The sequence below is a fragment of the Lagopus muta genome, chromosome 7, assembly GCF_023343835.1.
Source record: "Lagopus muta isolate bLagMut1 chromosome 7, bLagMut1 primary, whole genome shotgun sequence".
Lineage (NCBI taxonomy): Eukaryota > Metazoa > Chordata > Aves > Galliformes > Phasianidae > Lagopus > Lagopus muta.
This window is the reverse complement of record NC_064439.1, coordinates 16409680-16436240: the sequence shown is the minus strand read 5'-3', so window position 1 is coordinate 16436240 and position 26561 is coordinate 16409680. Positions and strand designations below refer to the sequence as shown.

The 26561-nt window shown below is 39.2% G+C and overlaps 1 protein-coding gene across 6 annotated transcripts in view; it reads left to right on the top strand.

Moving 5' to 3' along the window:
• The first annotated feature begins 12601 nt into the window (after window positions 1–12601).
• Window positions 12602–26561, top strand: part of MYO3A (myosin IIIA) — a 102042-nt gene continuing 88082 nt past the window's right edge. For 4 of the 6 annotated variants that reach the window (XM_048951003.1, XM_048951002.1, XM_048951004.1 and 1 more), the window contains exons 1-4: window positions 16649–16689; window positions 17819–17897; window positions 20349–20531; window positions 23814–23948. In XM_048951003.1, the coding sequence (XP_048806960.1) occupies window positions 20364–20531; window positions 23814–23948 (303 nt within the window). In that variant the 5' untranslated portion in view covers window positions 16649–16689; window positions 17819–17897; window positions 20349–20363. Of the gene's footprint in view, window positions 12652–16634; window positions 16690–17818; window positions 17898–20348; window positions 20532–23813; window positions 23949–26561 lie in introns of those variants that run through there. The other 2 variants (XM_048951001.1, XM_048950999.1) reach the window with 2 other exon arrangements.

Genomic DNA, 26561 nt, shown 5'->3' with positions numbered 1-26561 from the left:
CTAGGAGAGAACTCTTCAGACACACTTCATGACTCAACACCATACCAGCATCAAAACAGACCAGCAAGGCACTCACTCACTCATCTGACTTTTATTTCAGTACTTAGAATCAGGCTTTTTCCTAGTCTTTTGTGGTGTCTTTTAGATTGGCTTTGTATTAAGCTAAAGCAGAAAGCTGGTATTTTTACATTTAACAAATGCTAACGCGTCTGTTCTATTTTTGGTGTGCAGATGCACACAGCAGAATTAGCTGAGCTGGTTAACTGTTTCGAGAAGTTCCACACCTCTGAGAGGTTTGTGTTGGTTCATGTCCTGCATCAGACACGTTCTTATCAGGCTCTGATTTTCTAATGCTTATGCAAATGGCAGAACAGGACACTAATGGGAGGAATCTATGAAATCACACTTTTAAAAGAGAGAATAGCTGAAGAGTAGCTTGTGTACCACAAATAAGCTTGCATGTGTTTATGATAAGTTAACATAAAATTTGCTTGCTTTAGCAAAGCAAATGCAATCAATGCTTTTTCTTTTTTTATTTGCTTGGTTTTATACTGACTTCAGTTCTTCACTTACAATTCAGGCTGAATATTTGTCAGTCGTTCCCAGGTTTTCTTAGGAACTGGAATAAGGCTGCTGCAATTTACCAGTGTGATGCAACAAATAAAAATCCCAACAGAGGCGGAAGAGTGAGGGGATGCTGCATTATACCTGTACTGATTTCAGACTGCATGGTACTAGCAAGCCAAAGGTATTATTTTCTTGGCTGCTGCTGTTGCTGTTACATTGTCTGGGTTTCTGTAATGCCTCAAACATTGACAGTAATTTTGTTCTGCAACTGAATGGATCTATTCTCTCTCATCTATACATGAGAGATTAACTTGTCAGATTCTCATTAGCATTAATAGGAGCTACTTGCAAAAATCTCCTGATGATTATGATCCAGGTCATTCATTAACAATGCAGACCTAATTCTGCTCAGGAGGCAGCTGTATGCTGTCTACAGACCTATGTGAAAGGAATAAAAATGGTATTATTCACTCCCTGTTGTGTTGGACTGCTTGCAGGTTACTCTATTGAAGAACCAAGAGTAAGGGGCATTGAGGAGTTTGGTCGAAAATAATGGCCTTAAATTTTGACTTTCACATTTTTGTCCTAGTTCTATTGATGCTAAAGCTAGGATTAAAAACAAAACAAAACAAAACAAAACCAAAAAAAAAACAGGGAAAGATATCAAATATGGAGAATGTTAAAAAGTAAATATGGAGGAAATGGTAAGTAACTTTTTTTCTGTTATCACTTCATACAACTGGAGAAAGGTTTCTGCCATTTATGTCATGTAACTAGGCTACTGTTTTATTGCTCTAACTCACCCTAACTCTTCCTTGATAAGCCCATCTTATCAGCACAGGGAGGCTTCAGATCAGAATGATCACCTGAGCTTAAATACAGGCCTTCTATTGACACTCTCTGTCAATACGGCATAAACTAGAACCAGTTAAAAGTTCCTTGAAGAGTGTTGTCTCAACACTCTGTTCCACTCTGAAATGTTCTTTTGCAGAAAACTATTATCATGTCCAGAGCAGCCAGTACCTCAGTGAATAAAGCCCTCTGCATCTAAGTGAAATAATAGAAAACCATTTGTCTTAGTTAAACTGCACCTGGCACGAGAGTAAATACGGTAAGATGGTACTGCCATCTTCATGAATAAGGAACATTTGAAACATTTGATTTATTTATTAGTTTGTAAGTGAGAAGATTCTGGGAATTTGCTGTTAAGCCAGAAGACTTTCTATTCTATCACCTGGTCACCACATTTGTGTAAATGGAGCTGCAGAGAGAAAAAGAACGAGTTAAGTCTCTAATGAGTTAATTCTTTTCTGTTATTTCCTAAGCTGCTTAAGTGAATAGATTGAGTTAGAGGCATTCTTTATGCTCATATTCCTTCAGTAATGGTGTAGGGCCTAAGTCACTTCAGGTTTTTACATAGGTCCTAGAAAATAGGTCCATGTAAGATATGGTTCGGAAGCGAAAATCACCTGCCACCTATGTGACAAAGTTCATCAATGCCAGTTAGAAAGTGATGGAAAGGTTATGTCCTACCTCATTTTCTCATGGCCACTGCAAAGAAATGAGCAAATATCCCATGTACTTAATTATTTTCCACCTTGCTGTTGAGGGAGTATAGTGTAATGGTAAGGTAGAACTCTTACTTGAATAGTCCATCAAAGATGATCAGTGTGCAAGGCCTGTGTCCACTAATGATAATGTGCCATTCTGAAAGATGGGATTCTTTTTCACATCAGAATCTATAGGCCTCCTCCATGCTGATGGAATGCCTTTTACAGTCCCATGAGCCTAGCTGTTCAATAAATTAAGAGCAGGAAATCCAAGACGTTATCTCCTCTCTAACACTACCTGAATTAATTGGCAAATTGTTCTCGGTTGCATAACAGGTGCAAAACACATCATACCATGCACTTTGCTCCTACTGAGACAGGCAGAGGAGGTGCCCTATTGCTTTCTGTGCAAAGGGTCTTCTCTCTCAGATTTCAAAAGCAAAAACTTGCCTGCTGTGTGTAAGCACGGAGATCTCTACTGCCTAGTGCACGTCTGGCAATGGGTTGATGCTGTATGTGTACAGTGGCATGTTCAGAAATACAAATAAAATGTGCCAGAAAATGTTAAGTATGGTTCCTTATTGTCATCACATACCTGAACAGGCAGTACATGACATAACTGAATTTGATTATGTTGTTATTAGCATCTTTTCTCTCAAGGGTCAGTCACAAGCCCATCCCTCAGCTGTCCAAACCAACACTTACTCTCAATGAGATCTGGATTAGGAATGTAAATCCTAATGGTTGCATCTGGTCATCAGCACCTCAACTAGAAAAAAGTACCATCAGGCTTTCTCATCCAAATGATAGTTGCTAGCTGCTTGCTCCTTGCAAGTTGTGTTCTGAAGACTAAACCAGATGAGGTAGCATTCACATAATGCATTTTGGAGTTCCTTCTCAAGTCAGACAGGCACTAGTAGCAGAAAATCAGGCTTGCTGTACTTTGAACGCTTAAAAACAGAGCAGTCAGGTTTGCACTGCATGACAGTATACTGGAAAAAAGATTTTGAATCTGTCCGAAGATGCAGTTCTTCTTTGAAAATCATTTTGTGTGTATTTACAGAAAGTTTGTAAGCAATTTTCTGCTTGCTACACATAGATCTTTTCTTTTGATTCCAGCAGAGCCGCAGGTATAAATCCGAGCTCAATTGTCAGTTGTAAGCAGGGGAGGACGTGGGTGGCTGTGCTCTTTGATGTGTGCTGGCAGAGAGTGCTAGCCTCCCCTGCTGCTCTATTTCTCTTTCTTTCTATGCCCCGTTGTGCCTGCTAAGTAAGGCAGTTGCCATAATCAAAGCTAGAACCTGAGGACACAAAGCCATCTCTGGGGAAAACAGCTCTTTCTGTACAAGGAAGGCAACTGAGGATGGCAGCGCATAGTATAGTAAGAGCAGCCCTGACCTCCACATGGCTTACCAAAGCAATCAAAAATGGTATTGTTGCCTCAATTGTATGTGAAAGCAATGATTAACTTCTGCGCTTTAGCAAAAAGGGAACAGAGTAGACATTCTTAGGTTGTGATGGGGTTTTTCTCCCATGGTGGACATGGTGGGCAACAACAGCACAGGGAAGGACCTTGATCCTGAGGGCAAGTAGCTGCAGTGTGAACGTGGGATTTCCCAAGCTATTAACTGAATCCCTGGGCTACGTCCAGCACCTAACCTCCAGGCACAGAAGGCACTGTAATAGGCAAAAGTGAGGTAATTTGATACAATATAAAATACCTTATCCTAATTATTAATTTAGGAGTGGATCAACATCCAAAGCATGTATGTGGATTCAGTATTGTGTGAGGATAGGTGAGAGAGGTGGAAATAGTTATTGTAAATAATTGTTTACAGCACACACAGCTTACAGGAAGGGAACATTTTTATGGTTGCTAAGTCAAGAACAGCCATTAGCTGCTTAAGGCTGCCAGAGAGCAAGGTCAGGTCATATCTTGGGAAAAGATCTTTCCAGTGCCCAGTTTTGCAGCAGTGAGTGTAAAGCCTTACCTACACTTTCAGGAATGCACTACTTCCTCCATTTTTATCATCACTGGAGCACTGTGGTCTGGTTTGATAAACTAATACAAAGTCCAGTTCAATCAGGGATCTATAAGGGCAAACCTGTTACCTACATGATGCTCATAATTTAAACTAGATTGAAATTAAATGCCACATTGCATGATCCATTCTACAGCAACAGATTAATATTAATAGCTACAAAAGCTTCAAAGTTTGAGCAGCAAAGTTTGTTCCAGTCAACCTATAACTTAGACCACCATCATAAAGACCATTCTCAACTCCAGGACTGGAAAATTCCATGTTTAGGCACATTTATATCCATTACGGCTTGTCTGCAGTTACTGTCTAGCAATCCTTAATAAAAATAATAATAATAACAATAATTAAAAGGCAAACTAAAGATCTCATTCTGGCACTGAACAGCAGCTAGACACAGTGACTGCCGGACCATTATGCTAATTGCAATTTAAATGTTTTAAAGAACAGCCAGATAAGTTTACCTCAGCTTTGAAAGGTATATTATTTAACAAACTCACAGAGTATAGTCTCCTTTGCTGGCTAGATAATGTAATGGAGGAAATCATCTTTTTTTGACTGCTACCTTTTGATTGCTGGCTTTCTGATTTAGTTTAGTTTATTTAAACTTTCAGAGCTTACTCAACAATTTTATTTCCTCAGAACAATTACATTTCCTGTTGTTGTGACTTACAGAGCATATCAAACTATATAACTGTATCATCTGAAGTATGTTTATACAAGCAACAGAAGAAGTAGCACCTGATGTAGAATTCACATAAACACATTTTTTTTTCTGTTCATTCTAACTTCTTACAGTGCCAACCAAAAACACAGCAGCAATAAGATGCATTTGAGAACTGTAACTCCAAGTTGGAAAAAAATGGGATGCTTTTAAGTTTATCTTATGAGTATTTCTTACAAAATACATTTTCAGGCATCTTCTTAAATGTGGGACCTTTTTAAATGCAGGATATTGTATGTAATACCAGAGCCAGTCAGTCTAGGTAGTTCATATTAGTCATAAGATACTATAAAATCAGTCTGTCACTGTTGGACAGATTAGAAATTGCCTACTTAAGGGTTTCAAAACCTAACATGAAATGAAAAAACATACTAAACCATCTAAGTTTCTAAAAGAAGTCTGTATCTATCAGTCTTGGCTCTACATAATTTGTTTTCCAACAATACAGATGGTCATGGATGGGACCATTTAGTAAACCAACTCCCATAATCAATACATAATTAATACTTCCAGAAGCAATTATTGATACTTTTAAAAGCCCTTCAATTCTTTGCCTTGATTTGAACATATTCTGAGATTGCAAAGTTACAAGTGCCTTTCATTACTCCATTCCAGTGCATGAACTATCATGAGTGTTTAAAAATCAGTGCTTTTATTTCAGAGTGCTGGTTGCTTGGAATGTGTCCTTATGAAAATTTGGCTCAAGAGAAACTGTAACTGCGTAAATGCTGGAAGCACGCTCCAGAAACAGAGAAGAATCATCCCAGTTCCTGCTACCAGCTGAGATCACAAAGTCTTCTGGTTCTTCAGGGAGTAGCAGTGTTGGAAATACAGTTGCATGTGGTTAGCTGGTAGGGCACCATGACACAAGTGTGGTTTAAAAAAGTAAAAGGCCAAGAATCAAGATGGCACACGGCTTCCTGTTGTTTCTTTTATTCCCCTATATCTGCGTTTTTTCCAAAATAAGAACTTTTTTTAGAAAATGTGTTTACAAGCTTCCAGAAAATAGAAGAAGTCAGGAAGAGAGCAAATTACAGAGCAGTATGCAGGAGCTGAGAATGTCTGTGCTCTATTTGCGTGGCTGGGCATGGGCACCTTTCAAAATGTAATTATGTTTGTGTCACTGTTTGCTACACTCCCTAACAGGATTAAAAAGAAAAAGAAGACAAATCCAAATCCTCTGAGGGCTATCTTTGGAACATCCTCAGAGATTAATGACAGACTCACAAACAGAAAACTGTTTCTATGCATCATTTGTGGTGTGCCTCTGGATTAAAAAGCTGAGGAATTCCTGAGTATCACCAGAACAATGCAGAAAAAAATTTTAGATTAACTTTCAGGTTGTTCTCAGATTATGCAGGCATTTTCATTAGGGACGGGTGTGATGCAAACATGACTCTCTTGTATTGTACCCGAAAAAAAAAAAAGAAAAAGAAAAAAAAAAAAAGAGAATTTTCAAAGGTTTATTCATTTCTCTGTTACTTTGCAAATGTTTGAGACTAATGCAGCCTGGATTTGTGACGTATGAAGTCTAGCAATGTGCTTGCTACCTTCAGCACCACAGGGAGGAAGATCTAGACTGACAGCAAGTTCCTGGAATGTCTGAAATTGTGTGAAATAGAAAAAAAGTGTAGAACCAACAATGCCTCAGACGTTCTGTGTATCCATCGGAAGCATCATTATGTGTAATTTGAGAATTTCCATCCCCAAATGTTCAAGCCTCATGTCAGATTCCTTTAAAATCATGGTACTGACTTTAAAAAATATAGTATTAAAAATGAAGGCATAGCAAAATAAAGCTCACGGAAATTCTTGTGCTATCTTTTTTTCTATCTCATTCCTGAACATTTAATTACATTTTAAAGGCATTTTACGTATTATGAGGATTAGAAGCTTAATTTTTCCATATTGAAACCTCAGTATCCAGTTAAGCCACAGATTAAGGAGCTGGTGTCTTGTGACTCCTGGCAAAGCTACTGGTACTGACTCAGTCAGCCTTGAAAAAAGTTGGTCTTCTGTAGGATATCTCTATCAGCGCCTGAAATCTGACTTTGAAGAATAGTGATGGGTCTTGTGAGAAATTTTGAATGTGCAGAATCTTCTGTCACTAGCAAATGCTGACTGAAATAAAGTCACATCAGAAGACAAATGGGCAAGTGATTTAGAGACCTACTGCTTAGGTGGATCCCACATGCAACTTCCTATACAGAAATTTATGCCCTCTGCTTACAGATCAAAACTGAACTCTCTTTTACACCTCTAAAAAACACCTATCATTTTGACTGACACTTCTATCACACTGTGATCGCTGGAGAGTCAGAAGAGGAGTCACATTTGCTCAGTACTGAGACTTCTTTTATAAGCCACTATGAAAATATATCTATTCACTGCATTAATAAAGATAGTTAAGTAAGACCACATGACATGCAAAAAACTCAGATTGAATGTCAGAAGTTGTACAAGTATATATTAAGCAAGAGCCTCTGCTCCAAAGAACTTTTCTGTTTAAGTCTTGTTTTACTTCATGGAGAAAACTATAAGTAATCTCACAAAAATACTCTGCTTGACTTTTTTTTTTTTTTTTTTTTTTTTTTGCTAAAAATCTTTTCAACTCTCTTTTAAGTACGTACCAGAACAGCACAGAAAGTACTAGATGTATAGACCAAGCATTGATTTAACTGCTCGAATTATCAATATGCTGACTTTTCCTTCTTTATTTCACAGTCCTATTTATGTATCAAAGTACATTCATGTTTAATAATGTAAATGGTGATGTTGGTTTCATGAGTATTTCTCTTAATCTCAGGTTGCCAATTACCTCAGCCTTCAGACACCACAGAGGATAACCATTTGCAGTTTATGTATACAGTTTTGTACTTGGGTTGTGCATAACACAGGTGCTGCTACTCCAGGATACAATCAATGTGATTTTTGATGTTTGACCACTGAGACCTGCCATACAACTAGTTCAAAAATATTTTGTAAAAAAATACAGAGCACCAAACCTGAAATCTTTAAGCAGTTAACAGGAGGGCTGTTGTATTAACATGACGCACACGACCAACAGTACCACATGTCTGGTGCTTATTCCTTAAAATAGTATTTTAATCCTATGATTTACAAGCCAGCTTCATGACTCTGAGGGATCTGTTGTTCGCACACTTGGAAGTGGCAGTATTATAACCTCAAACCCTGACTTCTTACTATTTTCCAAGATCAGCATTTCACATTATATGCAGATATCCAGAAAGCAGCAATCTTTACGTGCCCTGCTTTACTCCTACTAGTTCACAACACTGTTGGTAATCAAAATCCTTTAAGGTTATTTTGGTGATCAGTGAGTTCCAAGGAAGGGATAAGTGCACTCAGTAAGTAACTACTGATATTAGAAGCCATTTTGTAGCATAAATCTCTGGCTGGCCTCTGACCTTTTCTCCAGTGATTTCAGAACAACTGTGGCAGGTTTTATATTTCAAATTTTCTAATACTTCTTTTCTTGATACTTGATTCTAAAAGAAAAAAAAAAATTTTTGAAATTGAACTTGAGGCGTGAATTCAAACTGGGTCTGATTAAAAGCAGTGTCTGCAAGATGCAAAAGTTTGCTATCTCAAACCCTAGGCAGTAGAAAGTGCTGTGAAATTTCAACAAAATACCTCGCATATGTTTGCTTGTATAGTTTTTGCCCCCTGATAGATATGGATTGGTAGATGTGAATCAGGCTATCCCACTCAAAGGCAATACTCGTGCTCAGTGTGCAGCCCCTGGATCTAATGACACAGAGCCTGATTCAGGGAAATTTTACTGAGGAGCCATCAGTTTTCTAAATCACTTCTATTTCTCAGGAATGGCCGCCTTTTGATTACTGTAACACTTTTCTGAGCTTATGAGCTTCTTTAGATTGTGGAGTTAGTTTTGGAGTGGCAATTCTGAAAATTCTTTTGATTACAGTTCTAATTGGATTCATTAATGACAACTGAGCTTTTAAATTATTTTCCTGCTTGCCAAATCTTCTGTACTACATGTGCTGTTAAAGAAGCCTGAAAACTACATTCTGTAAAATTAAAGCATTACAGGCATTTTCCCACTAGAAACTAGGTTAATGCACAGAACAGAGAAGAGCTGTTAAATAGTCACAACTTTTCATCTGTTCTGATCTGGGTTGGATGCGAAAGGTTTGTATCCTATTAACAATCTCATGAGCTAACCAGACCTTTAAATGTGATTACAAGGATCACACATCTAAGACCTTCAAAATAGGTTACAGAGCTCTTTTGATCAACTAAAGAAAATATCTGCCAAAGCTGAGGGCTGATGCTGAGAAATCTATGCATTCAATAAATAACTTTTGGGCATGCTTGGTAATTCACTTCGGTGGATGCTATTTATGATCAAAGGAAAAATAAGACAAACTCCGTGGTGGTTTTCCTAGAGGATATTTACTCAGGTGTCACAGGAAGTATTGTTTATCTGTAATAAACACCAAAAGGGGAGGAGTTCCTCGTATTTACTTCAGGCAGTGCTCAGTGAAGCAGCCGGAGAGGTCAAAAAGCAGTTCCCCAGACAGGTAAGTTAGTTCTTTAGTTCTTGTAATGGTCGTCTCTCTTATGCTAACTGAACGTTCTTGTCTATTTTATTAAGTCATCATTTATGTATCTACTGATCATTCTGTGTGTCACTTGTTATTTACATGTGTACGTAATTAGTCATCAAAAAACCTCTCCATGTTCGGGACAATATGAGAGACTCAATTATATTTAAAAAAAGTAAATAGATCAAAAGAGTCACACAAGCCACCTATGGCTTTGGGTCACACAAGCCATCCATGACTGAGCTCTGCCCAGAATTCAGGGCCCGGCAGGAGGACTTCCTTTAGTAAAGGATCCATAGTGCCCAGCATCTTGACTTTACTTGTGTGCAGTAAATACATTTATAATACAGGAAATGCTTTACTAAAAAAAATTATTCTTCTAATTTGATGCCTTAGTCACAAGTACATCTTTGTGTTGTTGTTATTAGAAGTTTCTAAGAACCTAGAATTCTGATTTATTGGTCCTGGAATAAAAAAGGCCAACTTGACTAATGCATGCTATTGGTCCACTGTACTTTATAAACAGTAAGGAGTATTCTGTAAGCAACTGTATAGTGTGATCTAATGCTGAAGATGCCTGATGCTTTCATATTGCCTTTCGTATTGCTTCTGTATTACCCATATTATGAAGAAAACGGTTTCTAAACTTACACCCACAATAATTCTAATGAAGTTGAAAATCACGTTTTCAAAGAGAGAATCTGAAACCAATCTGACTGTGATCTGCTAAAATGTCTGCTAAAATGACAGCGTATAATGGGTGCTTTATCATAGCATTAAGCACAACTTAACCTCACACTAGGTACAGCTCAAGATGACCCCATTTAATCTTAACTTCTAATACAAAACTAGACATAATACTTGCCTTTAATTATTTAAAATTCATTTTGGAGAACATGAAATGCAAGCCCATATTTATTTGGGAACTCTGAATTCTCATCTGGAAGGCTTCTTAAAGAAAAGCAAAGCCACCAGTTTTGTGGAGAAAAAAATCGATGCAAAAGCTAAGGCACAGTGAGATGAAGAAAGAAGGAGAGCATGAAGGAGTGAAGAAAACTTGTAAGGGAAAGGATAAGTGTTGAAGATAAGCTGTGTAACACTGAACATCATTAATCACTTCATGCCCAAGTTTTCCAGTACAAGCAATGTCTATTTTACATGCACACTGCCAGTCACTAAGGACTGACACTCCCTGTTAGTGTGAACAGCGCCCAACTTTAGGCCTGAGATTGGATGCGACTTTTGCTGGTCTAAACTATCAATGGACTGTCATTATGATCATTTAGGATAATCAGATAAAATACATGCTTTTGAAAGTTTCTAAGCAATAAATTAACACAGAAGACCAACTGTGTGTGATGCTTCAATCTGAGTGGATTTTTTTGTCTTTGAGGCCCCTTTGACAGAGGAAGTGCTCCCAGGGAGCTGAGGGGCAGTAACCTCAGAATATGGATATTGAGCAGCAATGTTCGTTATGGGCAGGTTTTGTTTTCAGCCAGCATTGCCTAAAGTAAAAGAGGACATATGGGCAGTTCACTGAGATTATTCATTTTTCTGGCTCCTAGAACTGCATCTGAGCATGTATCTTCTAACTCCTAACCTCTTGATGCATGGGGGGATGTGCACTGTCCTTTTTTTCTATCTATACTTTCAACGGATGCTTTCACAATTAAAGTCCCTATTCTGATAGTGTTCCCACCCCAATCAGTAAAATGACATTATAAAACTAGGAAGTTATTTTTTCATATTTATACGCTCTCAGCCAGAGTGAAGACAAAAGGTTGTGCAGAGACTGAGCAGTCAGCAATGAAAGGCATTAATAATGGCAACTGCACCTTAAACTTTCCCTCATAAACTTCTACATAAGACTGAGCACACTCTAAAAATGATAGCAATTTTCACACAGAATAGTAAAGAAACAGTGCCTTAAGGCCTCTTGTTACAGATATCTTGCTTTGGATGTTTAGCTCTGGGGTTTGAGAATAAAGGTGTTTCTATTGATTACTTTCCCAAAGTAGGGAGTATGGCTCCTTGTTGATGTGATGTCTCTGATGCCTGGGATGGGACTAGCAGCCTTTTCCAACACTAATACATTCAAGGCCAATGACGGACTACATTCTCTGCTCTTATAAAAGATGGAGCAGCTTGAAAGCTCCATATGCACTGTCAGAGCTGTCTGAAAACAGCCAACCAGTGCAAATGTTATTAGAAAAACTGAAGGAGGGAAACTAACTGTAACAACGCAAGTCTCCTTGCCTGGTGTTGACAAGGGGAAGGAGAAGTTGAGCTTCTAAGTTTGGTGTCTTTGTTAGTGGACATGGCAGGATTCCTCCAAAGCAAACAGCAACAGCAGTTAAAAACTGGCTTGTGGATCACATCGAAACTGTAAAATGTCTGTCTGCCACTTTTGAGAACTTTGTCACTGCCCTCCTCTACCAGTGCACTGCTATCACGTGCTCACCTCGCTGTAGCAATTAACAAGGTTAGCTCAGCGCACTCAACTGACCACCGTTACACTTAGCGGACTACCTGAGCCCATTATGTCCTACAGCATAGCGAGGCAGTCAGCAGATACAGCGCTACAGTGAGCGCTTCGCCGCTACCCAGTTTGCAGAGTTAACGGCTGCCAGGCGCAGCCTGTCGAGTGGCTCAGAGCCTGGAGGCTGTGGCCCTAACCGGGACGCGCTCAGGCGGGGGTCCCGGCTGCTAGCGGGCCCGATGCACCGCGGCACGCCCGGGTCGCGGAGCCCTCCCTGCCCGGGGCGGGCCGAGTGCCGTCGGCTTTGCCGGCACTGTGGTGGATTATCGGGGCAAACCGCTCATCCGCCGCTGACCCTGAGGCAGCACTGCGGCGGGGCCGGGGCAGCGAGGAGAAGGAGGGCGAAGCTGAGGCAGGGCTGCCGGAGGTGGTGCTAACCCAGCTCCCTCGGCGGGGACCGGACGCGGCGCTGCGGGTAACCCCCGGTCCTCGGCACAGGAGCGGCGGGCGGGGCAGGAGGGGGCCGGGGCCGCCGTGCAACGCCGCTCCCGGGGGAGCTGCCCCGCCCCGCTGCGGGCTGTGACATGGCGGCCCGGTACCTTATGGCGGGACGGGGCGTGCTGTGCGGCGGTGAGCCTGGCGCGGGGCTGGGCTGCTTTGCTCTTAGAAGTTCTGCGGAGTGGGCAGTGAGCGTCATTACACCGTATGGATTGCTTATGGTCTTTATTGTGTTCGAAAGGGAAAATTAAGTGATGCTTTAGCTTTGAAAACAGAGTTCTCTGCTAATTTGTATTGATCTAGTGTGTAGCCATTGAAAAATTACTCTCATTCTTTGCAGTGCCTTTGTTGTAGGAGCTGCGGGATGAACTGGGTATGGCTCAGTTTGTGATCGCTCATGCCAGCGCATTACTTCTGGTGGCATGCAGTCCGAATGCAATTTGATAACAACGCCATTCCCCCATCTGTTATTAATCTTGTTTTCCTAACAGCGAGGCCCCTGCATAAATATATTCTGTTGGATGACAATTGCAATGAAAATCTTTAGCTCTTATTTATTTTCAGAATAACTAAGCTTTTAAAATTGGCTACGTAATGCAATGATTAAATTCAGCATTTTGTTTCCACGTTCTTTCTCTACCCTCTTCTTATAACTGATGGCTAGCTTTAAAAAGTTGGAATTGTGTGCTGACTGCATTTTTGTGCTCCGAAGGATGGTCACCCAGTGGTGAGTGTGGAGTCAGAATTGAATGCTTACAAATCTGGTCAGTTTTGTACACTGTTTCTTTAAAAAACCTCCTCTAATGGACCTTCAAGAGAACTGTAAACCTTAGTGCATGGTAGGACCTTTGGCATTAATAAAATGGGAATCAGAACATCCTGAGTTGGAAGGGGCCCACAAGAATCATTGAGTCCAACCCCTGGCTTCACATATGACCACCCAAAATCAAACCCTGTTTCTGAGAGCACTGTCCAAACGCTCCTTTAATTCCAGCAGCCCGTTCCACACCCACCACCCTCTGGTGCAGAACCATTCCCTGAGCCCAGCTGCCCTCCCCTCACACAGCTCCATGCCGTTCCCTCAGGCCCTGTCGCTGTCACACAGAGCACAGCTCAGTGCTGCCCCTCCCCTCCTGTGAGGAGCTTGTCTTCCAACCTTTCACCATGTTCATAGTCCTCTTCCGAATACTCTCTAATGTCTTTCTTAAAATGTAGTGCCCAGACTGCACCCAGTGCTGGAGCTGAGGCCGCACAGAGCAGAGCAGACAGCCCCTCCCTCACCTTCTGGCAGAACTGGGCCTGGTGCACCTCAGGGCACGGTTGGCCCTTTGGCTGCCACGGCACACTGCTGGCTCACATTCACCTTGCCATCATCCAGAGCCCCCAGATTCCTTTCCTCAGGGCTGCTTTCCAGACTTTCATACTCCAATCTGTATATGTAATACGGGGTTGCCCCATCCCATGTGCAGAATCAACAGCTTGCTTTTGTAAAGCTTCATGGGGTTAAGTGGAAGGGAGGAAAACCAGGGTGGAACCCAACACTAGTGTAAACATCCTTCAGCAGTGCACTTTGAGAGCTTTCAGAGAGTGAGCAGGGCTGGCCAGTTCAGTCTACTGCAAGACAAATGTCAAGATAGCTGAATGATAATCAGCAGATGAAATGTCAGTGTGGACACCCAATATGCATTTATCAACAGAAGGAGATCAGGTACCAACACATGCACAGTGCTGTTTCTCTACTGAGTGTAGAAGTTTTATTAAGGTCATGGATAACAGGCATCAAGTTTCTCTGAAGGCTGTCTTGCTTTGATGGGAAGTTGTTGCTGGACAACAATCTGCAGAGAAAATAGTATTTATTAGAAACAGCAGAAGGATCTACCTGACTTCAGAGTGAGCACTACAAGTTGTGCTCAGTAGATCAAATTCTTCCTTGAGCAGCCCTAAGTTAACATACATACTTTGAACTGTGCTCAAGAAATGAATTGCCTGAAATTAAGCTAGATTATCACCACTCCAGATGCTGTAAAGCGACCATTTATTTCAACAGTAATTTGGTGTTCAATTGTTGAGTTAAAAGATTGCTTGGTAATATCCTTGTACCGTCTTGCATCTTCTGTACATTATCAGAAAACATCCAAGACTGGCAGCTTTCAGGGGGTGAGAGGTGGCTGGCTAGCTTGTGGTTTTCTTGACTGTAGCATGCAGCTGATCATCTTTTTGTCAGTTCTTGAACTACAACTCTTTGTTTCCATCAGTTAAATATAGTACAATTAATTTCACCTATTATCTGTATCTAAAACTGGATCACGGGGTTCCTGTTATATTTAATGAAGATTTAGCCAGTATAATCAATGGAGTCTGGGGAGCAAGTCTTCTTATGCGAAGATTGTTGGCAACCAGATCAGGTGAATCAATTTTTGATAGTTTTGACCAGGTCTGAAATGGGATTGTAGTGGCTATGTTAGGTTCCATCAGGTATATTGTACACATACCAAGTTAGGTGAAACCTTGTGTTCATCTTGTGTTTCTTACTTGTGTAAGCACACAGCTGGTTTGTATTCCTCATCTGCCATAGCAGAGGGTAATGACTACTGCAAGGCATCTAGTTTTCTTATCTCTTAGAGCAGAGATAAAAAGCCTCTTGTCACAAAACTGTCACATCTCAGTATGAAATATGTTTAGATATCAGTCTGTTGAAAAGATGGACTTACATTTTTTTTTCCAAATAAGGAATAAATAAAAATAATGTTTATCTCTGAATAGTAAAAACTATTGTCCAAAACCACAAAATTGATGGCATTGCTTAATAAAGCAGCAAAGCTTTTTTGCTACAACTCAGCTTGTTGTTATGATGTTATTTTTTTCCCCTCTGGAAAGCTTTTTTTCAGAAAGCAATCTGTCAATTCTGGGAAACACTATGGATTGTATAAAACAGAAAAGTAGTGTGCAAACTGAGAATAATAAGTAGTGAGTCAAAGAGAGCAATTTGAGTAGGCACATGGATTATCCAAAACATATAAAATCATGCAAAAATGTGTGAGGTTCATTAGTTTTAAAATCAAGTTCTAGTCTTAAGAATACTCAGTTTTTGACAAAAGAGTTAAAAAAAATAAATGCTCAAAGTGAGCTTGGATTTAATTGTAGTTCCCGTTCATATATTTGTTATCCTGAGCAAAATTGGAGGCTAAGTATCCCACTGAATTAAGTGTGGAAAATATTGGGCTTGCAGGAGCAAAACTTAGCCTTTGAATGTCGGATGACATGGTGTGCTGTGTAAGTGACATTTTACAGCTACGTTTATAGCAATGTCTACTATATGTTTATACTAATTCAAGATCTGAGCTGCAATCTGTGTTCATGGTTGAACAATCAAATAATTTGGCCATTTATCTAGAAAGCACTAGGCTTGGTGAATAGTATATTGCAGCTCTTAATTTGTGTTAGAAACTCTGTGCAGGAACCATAAACTTCCTTACTTAAAATGTTTTGTCTGTGTAGGCACGAACTCATGAGGTAGGAGGAAGGTGCTGCAGGATTTTATTGCGCTATTGCATCAAGTATTGCACGGCTGTGCTGTGCGTGGTGTTCAGTACCAGACCAAAGTAATGTTTGCAATGAGAGTAAAATGGACAAAAAAGACAAGACAGATTAAAGACTGCCTCAGTTGTTGTATTTTGAATTGAATCAGTGAGGCGGTGGTTCCTATTTTCAAGACCAGTAAACAGAACATTTTTGGTAGCCTGCAGACAATATGCTGATAACATCTTTAAGGTTGTATTCATTTTAGTCATAAACATATGCTTTGTTAATAATCTAAGCACCCCTTGTGGAGAAAAAATGAGGGGAGGTGCACCTCTTGTTTTATCAGCTCCTTATGGAACAAACTGATAAGCTTCATCTCAGTGAGATGGAGGCACATTCGGGAACTATTTGGGGGGTGGTGGAAAGAAGTTGCAAATTTGCACAGAATGAAACAGTGACAAACTTAGAGGGCTGAATTATGAAAATGTTGTATGTAGTTGTATGGGAACTGCTGGATCACGGCCTGAACCTCTGATTGATCACCTGAGGCGAGCACTGAGTCAGCCACAGGAGCACAGGTGAAGGCAATTCTCCTGTGCTGCTGGAAGGGTGGAGCCTGGCTGCACCTCTCCTAAGGCCCATTTAAGAGCTGACTGCCAGTGGTGGAGGATCTCTTCTGGAGATCCCTCCTTTGGAGTTTTGCAGTGAGCCCAGGTTACAGGTACGCATTCTATCTTTTCTGTTTTTGTTATTATAATCTGCTTTGCCAAACTCTCTTGTTTATTTCATAATTATAGCATCTTTATATTCATTGATTATACAGTAGTACAAATGTTTGGCTGTGTTGTAGTATTCTTTATGAAATTCAGACTCTATTGTGCTTGCAGCCTAGGTTGCAGGAGCAGAAACTATTGCTTATTCCCACTTGGCACCATCATCTGTAGTGCTCTGTGGCCTTTGCCATAAACCCCTCAGTAGTGTAATAAATATGTTTCACTGAATTACTGTTGCAGCAGTCTGACTGTTCTCAGGAGATAACGCTGGGTTCTTCATGAGGCTGCCACTTCTTGTCTCTTTCCAAACTACCTAGACACTGAAAAAGAGGAGAATTTAGTGATCTGCCACCTTTCATATGGAATGGAGCATTCCTGGGTGTCTCTAGCATCTGACCTGAGGTCTCCTGTGTTATGTGTGCTTTTGATACCTCAAATGAAACTAAAAATTGTATAAAGCTGGCTTATTTGACAAAATATCTCCCAGTTTGTTGTTGTAACTGTGATAAACACAATATTGACACCACATCACCCCCTTATTGGAAAACAAAACAAAAAACACTACAATCATCACCAAAGCAAACAAATAAACCTCATTTCAACCCACAATCAACCAAAAATAACCACCCCAACACTGGCTTATTGTGGTGCAATCCCCTCAACTGTTTGTTTCTAAAGGCCCTGAATTTAGTCTCTCTCTGAGCACACACAGGCATTTTCAGGGATTTTTGTGGAGGCTTGAGACTTTATTCCAAGCTCAGAGGTTTGGATTACATCATAAGCTGTTTTCAAAGAAAGTTTTTAATAGTGGGCAGTTTGATAAATCACTCTGTTATTGGAATATCCAGATATATTCCAGAGATGGTCCTATTTATTGCTGAAATATGAAATTATATCACTATCAACTGTCGCAACTTCACTGAGATGTAATAAAACATTGTTCATTCTGTTCAAGAACAGAACACTCAAAATCATTCTATTTAATATATTTTTAATAACAGAAGTGGAAGCTGAACAATTTATCTGCAGGTGCTTGTTTACTGTAACTTATTCAAGTTGTGATTTTTTTTTTTGAAGCTGCAAATCAAAAGACAAGGGATTATGCTGAGTAATTCTTTTTGAATTATTGAACAGTCAGTTATTGAATGTGCCATTGGTAAGTATGTTGTGGCTTTTCTTGAGACAAGAAAAGGTGTAACTGGTCTGATTTGTGGAGGAAAATGCCAGCACATGACAGTGCCTCCAGCAGCATTTGCTGGTAGCTGATAACGTGTGCAGGGCCATATTTCCACAGCCCTCTAACAGTTCTCCTTGTAGCCATCTCTGCTGCCAACAGGCACTCTGTCTGGGGAGCCAGTTTCAGCTGCATCCTGTCAATGTATAGGGGATTAATGAAGGCTGGGAAGTTGGCTGAAACTGGCTGTTTTGAATGTGCCCTTTGTTGTGACACGTGTGGAAGAAGGCACCTTTGATTAAGGGTGTGTTTTGAAGTTCAGGGTATCAGAGTTCCACACATTGGCTCTGGCACCAGCTAGATGTGATCCTCAATTCCTCCGTCTTCAGCACTAATTCCTGAAAGGCAAGAAATGACTTTTCCTTTTCCAACTTCTGTGTTTATCCTGTGAACTGCCTGGATTGGGGGTGCATGCTGTGTGTTCTTGCAAAACAGCAGGGCCTAAATTCTGATGTAAAACTATGTGTTCTGTAAAAAATAAGTTGAGTGCAATTGACTTGCATGTGTTGGTTCTTGTGAAGGTACCCATTTATTGCTCTCCACCTTTTTCCCCCCAAAAAAATCCAAATGTGGTTTGAGTATTTAGTGAAACCTAAGGCAGGCAGTTGACTTTATTCTAAAAAGTAAAAACCAGACAGAAGTTGAAATAAAACTTCTTTGTTTTCTGGGAAAGAGATGGGTTTAACTGGAAATGGTGGAGCTTTCAGGGCATGGATAAATAATAGGCATGAGGTAGAAAGGTAATGCTTTAGAAGGAGACTGGAATCAACCTCCGGAATGGGTTTTGCTTATTGGAATCCCGGGGAAAGTATGGACAGGAGGAAAGAGAAAATCTTAAATCTGAAGTAGGAATTTGGGGATTTGCATGTTAGCTCTCCAACTCTTCAACCTTTGCCATTGCTCTGACATTTACCTGGATTTGTGTTAAGGGACATTTTATTAAATATAAAAGATAAAAGCAGGTCACTTTGCTCCTACAACCCTTGAAATCAAGGTGCTGGGCAAGGGTCACAGTGCTCAGTGTGCTACAGAGTTCTGCAGGCTTCCTGATGTTAAGGGTGTATTACTCCACTTTGCTTCATGAGCTGGTATAGAGGTTGGTAATAGTCAAATGTACTGAAAAGAAGGGGGAGGGAGGGGGGAAAGAAAGGGGGTAAAGGGGAGAGGAGTAAAACCTGTCTTCTGCGTGATTAGCAAGCTAATCAGCCAAGGGTAGAAGAATGGGAAGAATCCTGAACCTGAAGTTCCCCAGGAGACCAAGAAAACTTGTCTGAATATGTGATTTGCCAGTACGCATATGGGGTAATTTAAAGACCTGGTACAACATATGTTTGTGCAGCAGTCCATTTCAACTGCCTCGGGGGGGGGGGGGGGGGGCTATGTTCTGCATTTATAGTGCAGTGATATGGTTACATGAATAAGCAGATGAATAAAGAAGGATGTCTGGTATGCTGGCAGCTACAGATGAAGTTGAAATTGAAGGCATTGACTTCATTGTCAAAAAAAGTAGAGTATAGCAGAATTGCTTTGTGTATAAATTTTTGTTGTTGACTTGAAAAATCCCCAAATAATTACACTGATACAATACTTGTAAAACAAGTTACAAAATTCTAGAAATAATTATATGAAGATGATTCTCCCTTACTCTGTAAGGCTTGAGTCTCCTATTTTCTGCCTCTTTTGTTTTAATGGTCTTGGCTCTAATGCGGGGAATATGAGAACATTTTTAATACGTGGTACTGGGTTAACTCGTAAAGGTGGGGGTTTCTTTTTGGTTGTTTTGATTTGTTTTTCAACTCTGTAGGTGTTGTATAGTAGGTATAAAAGCACGTGGTAATGAATTGTATCCACCACTGACTAGGGCGTAGGTGTAATGTTTCCTGTACAGTATGTAAAATAGGTGTCAGGAGTGCACATCAATAAGTGCATTTTCCATCACTCTGAATGCTTGCTTGTCAGAAGACCATAACATTGTGGAAAGATCTACTGCTGTTTGGCCTTGTGAGTTCTGTACAAAAATTCAGGAGTCCAGAGGATTTTATGTAACCGTAGCAGTGAGCTTGATTCCCACTGCCCTGCCCTTCAGAAAAATTCCAGAATGACACTTTAGTTTTGTTATGAGAAAGCTTGTAGTGACTTCACTGAAGCCTCAAATTAATACAGAAGACCACTTGAATTTCCTTTTATTTGGTACTGTATTGAAAACCTGTATTAAGTGTAGCTTTTCTTGTTTCTTATTCAGTACATGCATGCTTTGTGTAAAATCATTTCTAGTGTTTGAACCTGGAATATGTATTTCATTTCTTATTTGTAGGAAATTAATTGTGAATGATCATTTATTCACTGAATTTGGAAATTTCCCCTTTTTTCTAGGAGTCATCAGTTGAGATGCTTCCATTGACTGGGAAAACAATAATATTTGATAGTTTTCCTGACCCCTCAGATACCTGGGAAATAATTGAGACTATTGGCAAAGGAACTTACGGGAAAGTTTTCAAGGTATTAAATAAGAAAAATGGCAGCAAAGCAGCAGTCAAAATCTTGGATCCTGTTCATGTAAGTTACTTAAATTGCTTGGTTTTTTTCCTTACCTGGAAGGAAGTTAGGAGTCCTAGCTTCTTGTACTTCTGATTGTGTTCCTTTTCCTCTTTTCTGCGCACTGAGAAAGTTACACGTTTTTAAGTACCTTAGATGTCCCTTCAGACATCTATTTTGAGTCTGTGCTTTCAGCTTGGTGACATGCTAGGAGTGACACTTTAAAAAATAAAACTGCATACTTCATTATTCTTATTGTTGGTTCTGCATTTTCAGAATGTGTCGGATTATGTAGATATCACAGCAGGATCTATCTTCTCATGCAGAAAATGTGAAGGCAGTAGCTCCTGCACAGACAGCGTGGTTTTGTATTTCGTAGCTGATGTTTGGGCGGCAGATAAATGTTCTGTAGGAAGAATGTTAGTAGCCGGGTTCATAAAGGTGGGTTTGTCAACTTCAGCGGCACAGCATGTGGTGTGGGATCTTTCTTGAGAATGCCAACCTGCAAAAGGACAAGGAGCTGTTCCTTTTCCAGGCGGCTCCTCTGAGCTCATCTTTTGCACTTTCAAGATATTGTTACAGTTTCTATCAGGATGGTAGGTCTCAGGTAGCAGATGCTGCTCTGTGGTTTGTTCTGAATCTGCAATGTGCATACAAGCTACAGACTGCCTAGCAGCAAGAACTGTAGCAGTAAGAGACTGTGTTTCTCCTTCTAACTGCATTCTGGCTCTGTGACCTATATCTTACGCTTACGCATGAGGCAAGTGCTTCCATTACACAATTCTCTAGGCAACTGAGGAAGAGCACATCATGCTGTGTCAAACACCGCAGTTTTGGAGCTGTACAGCCACACAAGGTTCTGTCTACCCCTACATATCAACGTCAGAATAATGTTACTGTGGCCTTTAAGTCCATAAAAGGATTGTAAAATTTACTGTCATGATTTATCATTTTATTTCCTGATGATCTGCTTCAGATGAGTATGCTTTCAAAGAAGCAAAAGGAGGCTCATCTCAGTGCAATACCATCTACCTCTCCTAAAGTAAACAAAATAACCTTGCAAAGGCTAAACAAATGGACCTTGGTAAATTCAAATGCATTGGAAGCTCTCAGACTTCCATAAACAGAGACTGTCCAACTGGAAGCACTGAAAACATTTTTTCAGCACATCGTAATATTATTCAGATTTACTTCTATTAGAATTATAGTTTTGCTGTAATACTAGATTTTTGTTCTATCAAATTTTCTCGTGGATTTTTTTGTTACCTAGAATTAAGGGTGTTTTTCAGTGTGAGCTGAGGGTACTGTTACATAGAGGAGAGCCAGTAATGCATCAAAGTGCAAGACTTGAACTTTTGACTTAGTATATTCTTATGCTAAGAATAGCATTCTTCCTTTTCCCCTCCTGTTTACAGGAGGTCTGAAGTAGTTGCTGTACCTCCATGTTAGTACTAAAATGGCAATCCGCTGTTTCAACAGTGAAAGGTATAAACAAGTCCTTTTTGTTTAAACTGAAAGTATTATTAATGGCTGCAGAGGGAGCCATTGCAATGAAGAAAAAGGTACTTTATTTATTTTCTTTAAATTTTACAACTTTTTCTTTAAAAACAATTTCAGAGTAGTGCAGCGTAAGAATTGAACTGAAGAATAGAGCAGAAAAAAGTGCTCTTATATTACTAAGCTTAACTTATATTTCCAAACTGAATTAAGAAATGATGTTATAGGTGACAAACTCCATATTCAGTCCTTAGAGCTTTCTGATTTCTTTATGTTGAACAACAGCTCAGATTTTTGAAAGTGAAGTAACAAAGTGAGGGTGCTGAAATGATAATATATGAAGATGGAACTGAGAACAATCTTAGTCTTGTCCTTAAGGCTATAAGAAAGAGCTGTTGTACATTAAGACACTTAGCTGTTATTTTACGTCTAATCTTACACAAAATTATTCTCTTTGCCATTTCTAGAAGAGTCACTCCCTTTGGTTATGCAGGTAAATATGTTAAATTTAACAAAATACATCAATTTCTGTTATTTCATAAAATGCGGAGGAAGATTTTTCTTCTTAGTATGCACAGAAATATTCTATTAATTTCATTCTCTCCACTTCTCCTCATAATGGTAAAAGTCTCGTAAAATCTGAGTACCCCTCAGGAGTCAAATCTCTATTAAATCCTTTTTTTAAATTGACTGTGTTCTATTTTATGCAGGTGGGAAAATTCATGTAATCTCTTTTTTTGAAAGAGGAGAAAAATTCTGCTGCTTTTCAGCTGCTCCAGTTTTAAAAAAAAAAAAAAAAAAAAAAAAAGAAAAAGAAAAAAGCTCCTCCTTGTGAGAAGACTTAATCTTGTAATCCCAATATGGAAGTTTATAGCCTAATTCCTGAAGATCCTGGTGACAGTCTGAGACTTTATTAAAAAAAAAAAAAATTGCCAAAGGCTAATGTGAGGAACTTGGATTTAGTGTTGGGAAGTCCCACATAGGAAACAAGTGTGCTGATGCCTCCTAAGAACAGGTGTGTTTGGTTGTGAGATAAATGAGAAGGACTGTCATTCACTAGGACTACAAAGCATCCATTTGGTGGTGGTGAGGAAGTTGAGAGAAGTTTTTGGCTTTTTGTTGATAGGAAATACTTCATTTGGATAGTGGAGTTCACAGGTAGCCTTCCTCTACAATTTGTCATCTATTTATATTTGTGTGTAAATAGCAACTTGTATTAAAAGTAAGTTTATTTTGGGAACAGGTATGCAACAACATTTGTTCAAGTTTTAAACTGTATGGGAGGAAAATGACTTGAGCTGTTTTGCCACTAACTGTGGCACAGATAGATGGCATATATTCTGAGTATGAGTAAAACAATATGATAGTATCTCTCAGTGAGCTCTTCCAGTGCATAGGTGGCTTGTGTTGTTCAGTCCCCAGTGACTGGGGGTAGGCTAGAGATTGGGGGAGTAACTGGTGATTGCCCAAGGCATCTGCATGCTCTCCTGAAAACTTGCCAGCCTGCATCGGCACACCTGTGGGCTGTACTGGCTTCACCTTGAAATGCTCTTTGCCTCTTCTTCTGAGGGCTTCTCTGTCATGCCCCATATGTTTGTTATTTGAAATAACTGAAGACCAAGGAAAAAATATAACTTGTATTGAGAAAACACAACCAAGCTTTGTAGACTTTCAGGTGGTATATCAATACTTACATGGTTTTTTCTTTGCACTATTTCAAACTCAATTTGAATAGCCTGAAAGTCTTACCTTTCTTTTTTTAACAGATATGATTTTCTGCTTTGTATTTCTCATTTGTGACACTAGGATATTGATGAAGAAATTGAAGCTGAGTACAACATTTTGAAAGCTCTCTCTGATCATCCCAATGTAGTCAAATTCTATGGCATGTACTACAAGAAAGATGTGAAAAATGGAGACCAGCTTTGGCTTGTTCTTGAGGTAAACATTTTTTTAATATAGAGTTTTCTTCAAGTGAGCATTCCCACATTGAATATGAGCTCAGTGAACTAGATGAAAGTTGTTCGTTGTCTTTCCTTAGTGGTTGCATGTGAAGTGATGAATACTGGTCTTGTGAGTGTTGATGAATTAATGATCTCCCCCACTTTCAGCGTTCTTTTAATGTATGGCATGTTTATACTAATAGTGTTATGTCTTCAAAATAAGTTTATAAGCGCTAATAGGACTTGATAAGATTTGCTATGACCTTTCTTTGCTGAAAAGCATGTTGAAATATTATTTGTTTAAATATGACTAAGGTGTGATGTAACAATTCATTATAGTGGTTACTTTAATTTTGTTCTAAATAAATGTTAGAAATGAATTACAAGTTGTTTTTTTGTTCACACAGATGCTTAAGTAGATAAATAAGGAAAGTGAACTAAGGCAGTAATCTGTTGCCAAATATTGTTGAAAATGGAATGAGAGTATGACCAGGCCTGTAATTTGTTTCCATCTTTAGTTCTTTAATTTTGACTAATCTAGGAGCAAAGAGGTTGATCATTATTGTTTTCATAGGTTCACTGGAGTCTATTCTGCAAAAACTTTCTCTGTGCTGATGTTTGATCAGTGTTTGGCAAGGTTGAATTGGAAAAATTTGTTGTATTTTATAATGTCAGTTAAATGTATACAAAGCTCCTGCCAAATATTTCATGTTCTCTAATTCTAAAAATGCCTAATTTCTAAAGCTTTTCCAAATTCTTCTAACTTGGATTGAGAAAATGTTTTTGAGAATTTTTTTATCATTTCCAATGCAAACTATGAGGTTTGACTTTGAAAAGAAGTCAGCCCTTTGAAAAATCTGGCTTCTTTTGTGTCTGCTGGGCATTTGAAACTCCATCTGTGAAACTTCTGTCCTGCAAAGGATGGATACCAAACAGCCATTATAGAACAATCACTATATATGTGAAGAAACTGTTAAGTGTTTATATCTGAACTTTTATATTTTGCCTGGATTTTTATTAATAATGTGAAAGACATAAGCTACATCTGGAGTACAAGTTCTGTTTTTAATCTCTGCATGCCATGCTGTGTGTAAGTGCCAGTACGGGGTATGTGGGGTAATCTTGGATGCCTTCTGTCACTGCACACAGATCCATGAGTGTAATGGATTTCAGTTGATGTGTTAAAGTTTATAAAAATTGTTGTCTTGAATTTATACGCATTTTTTTTGAAAGACAACAATTAATCTTTAGCTTGCAGATGCTTCTGTTTCTATTGGAGGAGTGTGTGGAGGTTGTATTTGCTTTTGAAGTGTATGAAATATGGGGGAGGGGGACAAAAAACCGCAGCTCTCAAAAGCATGTTCCATGCTACGTATCTACAGCTGATATGGAAAGATATCTCTCAGATTTCTTTTCTCCCAATTCTGTCTTAAATGTTATTTATATGAACTGTACTGACGTTTTTAGTACAACAGTCATGTAAAACTGTCACCATAGTGTGTGTTACCATATTGCTGCATGTGCATTTGAATTGTATGGAAGTCCTTTTAGCCTCTAGCCTGTCTCTGAGATCAGCTATAGATATCTGTAGAATAACATGGGACAAGACAGATCTATAGCAGTATTCCTTATGAGGTATAGGAGACTTCTATGAAATGTCTTCCAACTGTTTAGCAACTTAGAGTTTTGAATTTTTTTCTGAACTGAAGATATTACTTCTGTTCTGGTGGGAGGTTACTGTAGAGAAAGGCTCTTCATATAGGGAGCTATATGTCTATTTCTGAAGCCTAATCTTTCTGCCAAGGATTAAACACTTCTGATGTGATGAAATGGAAATAAAGTAGTATAGCTGTGCACAGGAAGGTTATTTTCATGGAGGTCTGCTTGATCATCATGAAATTAGTCTGGAAGAATTCAGTGGGTGATTCTCTGTAGTTGTTTGATATTGCACTTATAATCATAGAATCACCAAGTCGAACTGCCCACCTGCCACTAAACCATGTCCCTTAGTTCAACACCTAAATACTTGAACACTTCTAGGGATGGTGACTCTGTGAAGGGTTCTTGTGAGATTATCAGTCTCAAATATTTGAATTTTCATAAAATCATGATGTTAGTCACAGTGGAAAAGACTTTGAGTGTGTTTATGACAAAATTATTCCTGTTCTGGTGTGAAGTATCCTACATCTTCCATCTCTGCTTTCCAAGATGAATTTATCCTTACTTGAGTCATTACCTATTGAATCTGCGCTCTCAAATTCCAGGACAAGATAGCTGAATATTGAAGTTTTAACTAAAATTGTCACTTCTGTTTGCTGCTCACTGTAAGGCCTTCAGTGAGGCAAAGATCTCAATGGAGAGGCAGTGGATGTTCACAATACAGGTTGAAGGTGTGCCTTCTGAGTAGGAATAATTGGGCTGGCTGTCAAGAAGTATTTAATTTCCATTAAATGTAGTTAGGACCTGATCTGTTGATTTAGGTGTCTGACGTTTTCTGCCTATAGAAAATAAAACTAGTTGCTTCAACATGATAGGAAAGATCTGTTAGAGTAATTCTGGGTAAGCACAATATTTTGACCTAACTTCCTTGCTTAATAATTATCTCATAGCA